This window comes from Centruroides sculpturatus, unplaced genomic scaffold (assembly GCF_000671375.1).
Source record: "Centruroides sculpturatus isolate CEXI.00-Female unplaced genomic scaffold, Cexi_2.0 scaffold92, whole genome shotgun sequence".
Taxonomy (NCBI): domain Eukaryota; kingdom Metazoa; phylum Arthropoda; class Arachnida; order Scorpiones; family Buthidae; genus Centruroides; species Centruroides sculpturatus.
In genome coordinates this window covers 446,145-457,954 of record NW_019384394.1, presented here as the reverse complement: position 1 = coordinate 457,954, position 11,810 = coordinate 446,145, and the positions used below count along the sequence as shown (strand labels likewise).

The window sequence follows — 11,810 nt, the reverse complement described above, 5'->3', positions numbered from 1 at the left end:
TCTCTTGGCGATTTTTTTCTTCTATTTTTTTCTGAGCTTTGTCTTCTTCAATTAAATCTTTATATTCTTTAAGCTATTTGAACAATTATTAATTTTATGTATACAATAATTTAGTTTAATGTAAAATAAAATAACATAAACAATTACAAGAGACATTGATTTCTCAAGATCTTTCTTAGCTTCTTGTTTCTCTACATTAAGCTTTGCAAGTTCATTATCTTTTGCAGCAATAAAAGATTTAGATTTCTCTATCCACTTTTCTGTTTCATATTGAAGATACTAAAATATATTGTGAATAATCATAATTCAATAAAACTGGCAATTAAATTAATGAATATTTAGATAACAAAATTATTTCTTTATATAATTATTTAAATACAAAATTATTTCTTTATAAATTCATATATTAATTAAAAAATAATGTTTTTTTTTTTAAGTGTTAAATATTTTCATAAATTATTATTATTATTATTATTGTAATATTAACCAGATACATTTATTTATTTACATAAATGAATCAATGTTTATATGCTGACTTGATTAATTTTTACATGCTAAGGGTTATTTATTTATATTTTAGTTAATTATATTAAAATTTAAATTAATAACTCTAAAAATGAGTTTGCTATTATATAAATTATTAAAACAAAAACATGGTCTATAAATATATGATATAACTAGATAAATACAGAGAAAAAAGAAAGAAGATATGAAACCATTAAACTACTCTTAAAAAAAAGCAATCTATCTAAAAATATAATTAATTTACTACTATTAAATAATCTGCAATGAGCTACAATCAGATGAATTTATAGAGAGAAAAAATATGAAATTACTTTCCAAACAAACTAATAGTTTGTTTATGTTTCGTTTTATCTGAGTTGATCATATAGCTGATCTATTCAAAGAATTTTGTTTCATATATCAACTACAAGATAATGTGCATAGATTTTTGGCTTTTGTGCATAGATATTAAGCTTTTGTTTCAAGTTTAGTGGAAGAAATATTGTATGCATAACTCAATTTATAACATCCTAACTGAATTGTGCTAGAAAACATTTTACCTAATGACTTGTGGCAGTCAACATGTTAAGCTATCATCTTTTCCAATGTTTTCTTATAATACTTTTTATTTCATTTTATTTATTTTTTATGAGTGTTTCTAAGAGTTAAAAAAAAACATTTAATCTGAATTTGCCTATATTTTTCAATATATATGAATTATCAATTTTATAGCTTATTGGATAATTATATCTCTCTGAAAAGAATCAATTTATATTATATAATTTATGTAATATAAATTGCATGAAGTGGCATAACTACTGCTATTATACATGCAGTGATGTAACTACTACATATAGTTAGTTAAGCACTGCATAAATGCCTATAATGTTAGGGGCCCAAAGAGAATTTAAAAGAGTAAAATTTTCTGACAAAAGAAACAAGTATTATGTAAATTATACACGTGTATTATATTCTTAATAAGTGCTCTCTAGTAGTCAAATGGATAAACTAAACACCAGTAGTTAGTTTGTCTTGGGTTTGGGCATGGCCACATGCAGATTTCTGGATTTTCTTCACACTAGCAACATCTAATTAGGGGCCAGCCTTACATACAAGTCTTTTCAAAATGCATCCCCTCTGCAGATCGTTCACATGTCACATTGCCATAACCAAATAAACCAAACTAATTCTAATGAGCAATTATTTAGTGACATAATCGAAATGCAGAACTGCAACTTTTTGTCACAATGTTCTCAATTCTTTTAGTGGTGTGTTACCCCTGAACATCATACTTTTCCTGTTAGCAAAAGAGTTGTGTTGGTTATCTATCTAACTCCGTTTGGTGGAAACTTTTGAATCTGAAATAATGTGACTTCCAGTCCAAACTGAAAGTTCATATATAGTTAATCTGCACTTCCTGCCCCAAGCTTTCCATATTTGGTCTCAATTTTCATCTATATAACTCCTTTCTCAAGATTAAGGAAGGACAGACAGTCAGAGGGGAGACAGTGAAAATTTATAGGTTTACAGTTTTTTCAAACTGCAGCCCAATAATTTTTCTATAAATGCAATATTTATGAGAAGATACTTCGCACATAGTTTAAAAAATCTGCTGCAAAAATATAAACACTTTATTACCACATAAAAGCAATTATTCTCGCATTTTGACAAGATTATTTTATTTAAACAAGTTTTATATGAAGACTCAGACATTAAGGTTAACAACTTTGATCACATGTACAACCTATCTAACATCACTTTTCAAATATTAATAGTAAACTGGTATTAATTAGTAGTCATTGACCATCCTCTCTTCCAGGAGGAGGTCAATGACTACTAATTACTGAAAGGGGTTTGAAGTAATTTGACTTTTGGTCAAATTACTTCAAAACCCTTTTGCAACAGTTCCTTCTTTCTATCAGGCCAGTGGATGGTGGCATTTGAATAGGAAAGTTACATAATACAGGGTTACTGGCAAGCATAAAATATGTTTCAATTAAGCAGTTTTCAAGGGTGTAAAGTTTAAATATTTATTCCTTTTGTTTGAAAAATTTGATTGGTTGGCAGATTACCGTTTGTTATTCAACTGTGAATGACACGATTTCTTAGAGTTAACATCAGGAAAAAATATGATATCTTAAAAAATTTAAAATATCATATTTTCAATTAATATCTACTTGACCAATGAAATTGTGCCATTTCATACCATCCAAGTATCATAATAAATGTGATAATGGTAGGCTGAAATAAGTAAACTATTTTATTTTTGTTTTAATGTTTGTTATATTATAGTATTTGATTTATATAACAAGAAAGGTTATCTTATGTAAGGGTTTATCATACCTAGTGACCAATCTAACACATTTTAAAATTCTTTATTCCTCTACTGTACACAATTTAAAGAATTTTTTTAAATGTGTTAGATTGGTCACTTGGTGTGATAAACTCTTATGTAAGATAACCTTTGTAATTATAAATCAAATACTATAATATTATATTATAGGGTTAGACATACAAAATAATCTAATAATTTAATCTTTGCTTTTACTTTTTGTCTGAGCAACATCGGGCTTGTGGCTGTACGCCATATTTATTGTAAATAATGATTTAAGTTTAGTTTAGTTTTTCCTTTCTACCCTTTTTTCTATTGTTCTATTTCCTTCTAGAATTTTCTTATCTAATCTTTTTCCCTAGGGTGGGATGACCAGTTCCAAGAAATGAAGGGAACAAAGGAGAGAACAGGACTCTGAGGACAAAAAGACAAGAGGCAGGACATTCTTTGCCAGGACTGGAACGTGTATGGACGTGGTGTAGAACACTCCGAGTCATGTTAGCAATGACCGGAGATATCGGAAAGAAGTTTAGAGAGAGGATCCTGTCTTAAGGTTGTGCCTTACGTCTTTTCTTGCCCCCCTTTGCCACATGGTGGGTCTGACTCAGTGGAGAGGAGTTATGTAATTCTGGGGTGTGTAACCATGGGTGGGAGTTTTATGGTAGGGTGTGTCTCGGGGGAGAAGAGCAGAACGGAAGTAGAGAGAGAACGGGAAAGTAGGTAAGTAAGAGTGGTTGTGAAAGTGCGTGAAAAAGGTAAAAAGATTGTGCAAGCAAGTCCGTGTGAGATTTCAGAATTTGGAACTGTTTTCTACCCAGAGTGAAGGAGAGGAAAAGATATGACAAAACCCCATTTCTGTTGGTATGTTTCTGTCTTCATGTTACTTGTGCTTGAGCAGTTTATTGTCGGGAGATTTTTGTTAATGATACGCGATGTACTAGATTTGTCGGACTGAGTATTTTCCTTGTCTCATCTTTGTCTTAGGAGTACTGTATGCTCCCAAGTATATTAAAGGAATATTTTGTAGAATTTGATAGTTGTCTTTGTCTAGTCTCTATTGAGTCCAGTGGATTCCCCCTGATAAGCGTCTGCTCCACCAAGCACGCTTGTTATAAATTCTCCCCTCGTAGAAGCACTTACGTTTTATTGTGTTGATTCATTCTCACGATATTTTTACCCACAAGGTATTATCAATGAGGCAATGGAAAGAAAATACTAAGCAAAAGAAAAGAAGACATGGTCAGGATTTTATTAAAGAATAAGACAATGGACCATTTATATAGGAATGTGTGGCATCCCATCCAACAAATAGGCAAAGAGTAATATACTGAAAAAAACCCTGGGTATCCCTTCTTCTACTATATATTCTTTCTTATATCCTCTTACATCTATCCTTTTTCTGTTATTAGTAATTAGTTAGTATTTAAGTTTAGTTTTAAGGTTTGGGATTGATCATATTGTCACGATAGGGACCCTTCTGTGTAGTGGATATACCAAACTATTGTTCGTGCTGTAAATTTGTACACCATCGTATTGTACAGTGACATTAGAATCCCTAATAGGAATCTGTATCAAAATGCAAATGCAAAATATATCATCTCATTGTTTTCATATCTTGTCTACCTTTGTGACTAACTCTAATTTCGCATGCACATCACAATCACAGGCTCATCTGCTAGTTACATAATATAATACACATGAATAAGGCAGTAAAATAGCCAAAAAGAATGAATGAAAGAAAATAGAAAAATATCAAGAAAAAGCAGAAACTTTCATATGATAGAATTTAAGAAAACTAACATTTGACACAGTAAAAATATGTTTTGGAAAAGCATTTATGAACTTAAAATATTGGAAAAATTGTTTTAATAAATATGAAGNTTAGTTTCATAACATAATTCTATAACAATCTTAATATTGTGTGCAAAGATAGATCTTGGAGTGGGGTAATTTTTAATCTACAGAAATACATAAGCAATACACAAAAATTTTATTGCTTTCGTAATTATGTAAAATAAACCAAATAAACTTACGACATAAAAATACAACAAAATTGAAAATTATAAAAATATTAATATATCAGTGGCATGCGGTGACATTTGATGATAGGAAAGCTGTGCCATCCCTGGATAGAATCGTTGGAAGCGTTATATGATATTTTGGTGCATAGCATCCATGAGTTAAACTGTGTGAGGTTGGTGCTCTGTAAAGGGCATGCACAAATGAGTACAATCTGGCTGCTTTACACCATTCAAATATTTTCATCATGGAAGCTATCCTGTATTCAACAATACAGCGCTTCCATTGGGAATATGCATATACAAATTTATATTCAAATATACAACAGCAATCTTATACATTGTTTTTCACGTGTATAGATATTTGTAATAAAACATATAATGCAGTTATAATAAAATATTAATTTTATAAATATAAAGTTATATCTCTAAGAATATTTAAAAATTTTTATTAGTCTTTTAATTACTTCTAATAATAAATACAGTAATCCCTTCATTTACACAAATAATTGGTTCCACGAAAACAATGTGCAAATGAAAATCATGCAAATGAAGCCATGAAAAGATGTTTAAAATCTGTTCCATATTCTCAAATACAGTATTTTATTCTTATTGGAGTAGAAAAGTTTTAACTAAAGAGTTTTTTAAAATATACATCTAGGTAAGAGATTACTAATAACAGAAACCTACTTTTTGATGTTATCATAATTTATTTCCATGAAGTAATTATTTAAAATTAATATGGTTGAAAAATTATTAAAAAGTGAATTCACATAAATGGAGGGATTATTATATTAAAACTAACTATTACCATAATTTTGTGCATATAACTCATGATGATGTATCATTCACAGAAAACTGTGAAAACAAAAATAAAGCCTTCAGAAAACATACCTCACCATATAACCCATGCTATGGAGCTGTCATTGCTCCATGGATAAGAGTTTGTAATTACAATTTAAACTGGTTAAACCACCCCTTTAAACCCACACCTTTTCAAACTGTGTCTTTTAACAGATATAACCAACAAGTTGTAATAAATGAAAAATAAGTTTTGCTAGAAATTTAATCAATTTTTATTTTTGTTAGCATCAAAAATTTTTAACTTTAATTACTAGTGTAATAACCAAACTAGAACAATTGAGATTATATATTACATATTTAACTCTATCAAAGGAAAATAATACAGAAATAGAAAACTCAAATATAAAAATATTACCAAATGTAAAAAATTAGATTTTTACAATAAATTTGAATAAAACTGCAATATGTGATAAACACAAAAAACAACTTTATGCAGATTATGTGGATAAGGGATGCTGAAATTCTTTCTTTCTTTTCTCTATAATCCTTATACTTAAGTCCAAGAATTTCAATACAGCACTTCTGACATCCAAAAGGTTTCCAATGACTTTATTTCATTAAATTATTATTACATATGCATTTTGGAACGATGTATACTTTTGTTTCCTCTTTAGTGCTACTTAGGTTAAAAAAAATAATAGTTNTATAAAAATAATAAAACACAATATCAAGTGTTATTATTATATTATGTTTTTATATAATTATGTTTTAGTTTCATAACATAATTCTATAACAATCTTAATATTGTGTGCAAAGATAGATCTTGGAGTGGGGTAATTTTTAATCTACAGAAATACATAAGCAATACACAAAAATTTTATTGCTTTCGTAATTATGTAAAATAAACCAAATAAACTTACGACATAAAAATACAACAAAATTGAAAATTATAAAAATATTAATATATCAGTGGCATGCGGTGACATTTGATGATAGGAAAGCTGTGCCATCCCTGGATAGAATCGTTGGAAGCGTTATATGATATTTTGGTGCATAGCATCCATGAGTTAAACTGTGTGAGGTTGGTGCTCTGTAAAGGGCATGCACAAATGAGTACAATCTGGCTGCTTTACACCATTCAAATATTTTCATCATGGAAGCTATCCTGTATTCAACAATACAGCGCTTCCATTGGGAATATGCATATACAAATTTATATTCAAATATACAACAGCAATCTTATACATTGTTTTTCACGTGTATAGATATTTGTAATAAAACATATAATGCAGTTATAATAAAATATTAATTTTAAATAATTCAAAGTACATTAAAATATGAAAATAATCACACAACATGTATTTATATTTTATAAAATACAAGGGAAGAAATGCTTCCACAGCTTCCGTGGATGGCACACTACTGTAATATATAAAAACTATTTAAAGAAATAATGATGCTATTAAGGATTTTTAAAAAAATTCTTAGGGTTACAATGGTTCCTACAGTCTCCTGTAAACTGTCCTTTATTATTAATTATTGTGATTGAATACATATCATTATTGATTTGAATATTATTTTTTAAAAAAAATATGTAAATAATTTAAATTCAGAACAAAATATCTTATGTCTACATTGTATAATTTCTGATATATATATATATATCAGAAATTATAATTAATAGAACCTGTACTATTTTCTATCTACTACTTAAATTATTAATTAACATTTGTTATTTCTGTTATAAAATATAAACACTTTATACTTTCAATAATTTTTTGGTTATAAATATTTTTAAAAAACAAAACATGAAATAAAATTTTTCATAGATAAATGCACCTCTAGTTGTTTTCTCTTCACATCCAATTTCATTGAAGTTCTTTCTTTACACTGTGCAATAGCATTTTTTGATTTATTTGACATGTATTCAACTTCAATTTGAATTCTCTTTTTTGATTTTTGAAGAGAATGCTTCTTATCTGCTATTTCAATCTCCTTTTCTTGTAAATTATTTATTGTATTTTGTACTGTTTTTGTTATCTCTTCTTTTAATCCTTCTATAGTTTCATTCATTTCTAATTCTCTAAATAAAATTAATATCTTTAACAAATATATGCACTTTTAAAATAAGAAGATAAGGTTATAAAATGTAAGTATAATGTCACTTTATATGAAATTATTGATAGCTTCTTATCTATCTAAGATATTTTAAGCAAACAATTTTTGAATATAGTGCACTTTTTGATAATGCAAACCTGCACTAAATTGAATTTTGCATAATCCAAACTAATGTTGTTAATTTTATCACTAAATGTTCCAGTCCAAAACAAAAAAGGAATTATAGATTATTTTTTAAAAAGAATGAATTTGTAAAATTAATATTTACTACATATTTTAGCATAAACATATTTAGCAAAAAATGGTACAAGAATTTTTTAAAAATACATATATTTATTTGCAGTCTTATTTGACTTCCAATTCTTTGTGTATAATCACTAACCTGAACTTTTTGATAATTCAAACAACTCAGTGCAAAAATTAGTTTGGATTAAACAAAGTGCACTATATCCTTGAATGCAATGGATGCAAATTAGAATATTTATTGTAAGCCAATATGAATAGAAATTTGAATTAAATGATGATAAAAAAAATATGTTCAATTTCCAGCAATAACCATTTTCAAAGCTCTAAGATATACAGTGGTACCCTATACTTCAGAGTTCAAATGCTAAATTTGATGAAATTTGCTTCAGAGTTCAAACAATGCTTCAAAGTTCGAACTGCACATGTGAAAAAATGCACTCAAAGTGTAAATGCAATTCTGTTATGTGTCCAAATCATCTCTTGCTTTCACTCTCACATTATGCTATGTTTTCAGTTCTTAAAAAAGAACTGAAAACTTTATTCTTGATGTGTTTGGTTATATATATTCAGTGTTATTCATCAATTTTTAACAATTTCTTCCTGAAATTTTTCTCAGTACAGGTTTTAAGAACTGTGTACATTTTGTATCTTTCAGTTCAAAATTCCTGAACAGAACTTTTTAAACGTCATCCTGACATGTTTGAAGTTGAGAAGCATCTTTCCCATACACATTATGAATTCTTTTACAGTTTGTATGGTGTTATATCTTTTCTGAAACTCATAAAGTATAATATGCCTAATATGCTTTTTATCCAAACATATTTAAATTTAATTTTATTCATATAAAATATAATGTAAAACGTTTAAAATAATCTTCTAAGCAAAAAATACAATCCCACATTAGCAATAATGTGTGATTTAATTATAACAGTTGTGAAATTTAACTCATTTACTAACAGCTGTTATAAATATGCAAAAACTTTCTATTCAACCCAATATAACATTTACTTATTAATTCTGGCATCCAAGAAGTGTGTGGAAGCAACAAAGTCTAAGAGGAAGATTGTAATATTGACGATTGAGATGAAAAGGAACTTATTACAAAGCATGAAAGCGGTAGATGTGATGTATCTAGGGCCTATGTTTAAGGTGCGGAAGTAAACAGTGTGCAACCAGTAAATGCAATTTTCATTTTATTATACAGTATTAATGTATTTTATTTATTGTTTTTGAGTTTTAATTTATTATTTTGGTCATTTAATTGTGTTATTTTTACTTTAAATTATGTGTACAGTATTTGCTATTTTAAGTTTATCAAAATGGATATTGTTTAGTGTCTGGTAATGGATTAATTCACTTTCCATTATTTACAATGGAAAAATATCTGGACTTCAAACAATTTAGTTTGAACAGCATCCTAGAATAAATTAAAATTCAATTTTTAAATTTGAAGTATGAGGTGCCACTGTAACACTTTTGTNTCAATTTTTAAATTTGAAGTATGAGGTGCCACTGTATATATATATATATTAGTTTTTATATAAATATATATTTATTTATATAAAAACTAATTTGCTATAGAAATTGTTTTTTCAATTTTAATGACATATCAAAGTTGAAAAACACATTATAACTTGATAGCTTTGTATAGTATTCATCTCAAAACGAGACCAAGTTGTCTATATTGATCATTATATTTTCAATGAAATCACTTCAGATACTACACTCATTGAAAATATTTAGTAATATCAATATTTCACTCAATATTTTCAATATATACTCACAATTTCAATATTTTACAAGATTGTTCATTAATATTGATATTGATTCATTAATATTCAATACAATATAGATATGATTAAAGTACTAAGATATTTCTGTGTTGTATAACATTTCAACATTTATATGTAAAAAATACACATAATTTAAGAATATTGTAATTATGTTATCATATGAAAAATAACATAATTATGTTATTTTTCAAAACCGCAATGCAGCGTAATAATCAACACTTGGCATAACTCATTCATTATTGATTATTGATTCATTCATTCATCATTGATTATTACGCTGCATTGCGGTTTTGAAAAACAAATATAAAGATACAACACGGTTTCGAAATATGGAAGTATGTTATCATATCTTATGAAGAAATTAAACAAAACTTTAAAATGTTGCTTAATTTTTCTTGTGTCAAAAATGAATTTATAAACAATTAAAATTCAACAGATTTTGACTTTTAAATATCTTTTTATAATAAACAATTTTTGGAAAATTATTTTCAATATTTAAGTTAGAACTTGAAAGATTATAACTTTTTCTTGGTGTCATCCAATATGATATTTTGTTCTTTTTCATATGAAATTGCTTCTAGAAGACTGTTATAAGTTCTTTCCTTTATAAGTTCTGTTTGTATTCTTGATATTGTTTTTTCAATATAATCTCTGCAAAATACAGTTTTTTTAAAATTATTTCATAATAAACATTTTAAGATAAAAATAAATTTTTATAATCAGTTAAAGATATAATATTTTTATTACAGTAGAGCATCGATTACCCAAAACAATTTGGGACTGGGGTTGTTCAGATAAGTGATCATTTACAAAAACATATTAAACACAAAACTGTACTGTATATAATTTGTATCACATGTCTTACAAATACATACCTTACATAATGTAATACATTAAACTAGGCCTACAGTTCAATTTGGCAGGGAGTGGAAGAGGGCTGCAACACCACAGCCCTAGCAAAAATTTGAATTTGCTGACTGGAACACTTTTGGTTAACTGATGTTTTGGTTGATCAGTATTCAGATAATTGATGCTCTTTTAAGATTTTTATTTATGATATATTTAATTATTCTAAAATTTTAAATATTTTACTTACACATTACTATTATTATTATTATTAATAATGTATTTTATGAGCAAAAAATTCTACTGAATATTTTGGAGTTTATTAAATTTTAATACAAATCATTTTTTTAAAATTTTCTATTTTAACATAAATCAGGGGTGTCCAACCCGCGGCCCGCGGGCCGCATGCGGCCCAAGGCAAGTTCCAATGCGGCCCAATAAACGTGTAAACAAAATCGACAAATGTTTTAATATTTTTATTATTTATTTATTTCAACGGCATAAACTCAAAAAAACAAGTTTCACAAAGCTGTTAACATTTATTCATATTTTATTTTTGATTGAAAAGAAAATATTTTCAAATACTTGAATACTTGGAGATGTGTGAATGAGGAAGAATTACTAAATAAAGCTGGAGTTGTGACTCGAAGGATTATAGACCCGAATTTGGGAAAAGGAGAGAAAGGACAAAAGATAAAAAGTAGTGAGAAAGGTTAAATAGATCTTCTGTTATGCAAATATTGACCATTAATTTTCAAATCTTTCTCACTTCTTTATCTTTTGTTGTTTCTCTCCTTTTCCCTTTATAATCCTTTGAGTCACAACTCCAGCTTTATTTAGTATTTTTTTCCATCGTTGCAAGATTTGGCTACATTGCGCCAAATGTGGCTACTTTTTTTAGTTTGACGTAAAAAATATCATTTGGCGCTTTGGCTATTTTTTGGGGTACATATTATTTATAAATATATTAGTTGAATAAAAATGCACTTTAAAATAGTGTTTCGTCGCTTTTTATTAATTAGAGATCCAAATAAAATAAATATTTGTGTTTTTCAAATAAATTTTCGTTTGTCTCTTTTATAATAAATGAATTTATCCATTTCTAAGTAAAAATTGAAAGTGTCTGTAGAAGTAATTTTTTAAAATATC

The 11,810-nt window shown here is 27.3% G+C and overlaps 1 protein-coding gene across 1 annotated transcript in view; it reads right to left on the bottom strand.

Moving 5' to 3' along the window:
- Nucleotides 1-1,237: 1,237 nt before the first annotated feature.
- LOC111618315 (IQ domain-containing protein G-like) overlaps nucleotides 1,238-11,810 on the bottom strand; it is a 26,474-nt gene continuing 15,901 nt past the window's right edge. Inside the window, exons 3-5 of the mRNA XM_023359816.1 lie at nucleotides 10,338-10,466; nucleotides 7,498-7,741; nucleotides 1,238-1,258 (exon numbers count right to left, since the gene is read on the bottom strand). Coding sequence (XP_023215584.1) covers nucleotides 1,238-1,258; nucleotides 7,498-7,741; nucleotides 10,338-10,466 — 394 coding nt within the window. The remainder of the gene's footprint in view (nucleotides 1,259-7,497; nucleotides 7,742-10,337; nucleotides 10,467-11,810) is intronic.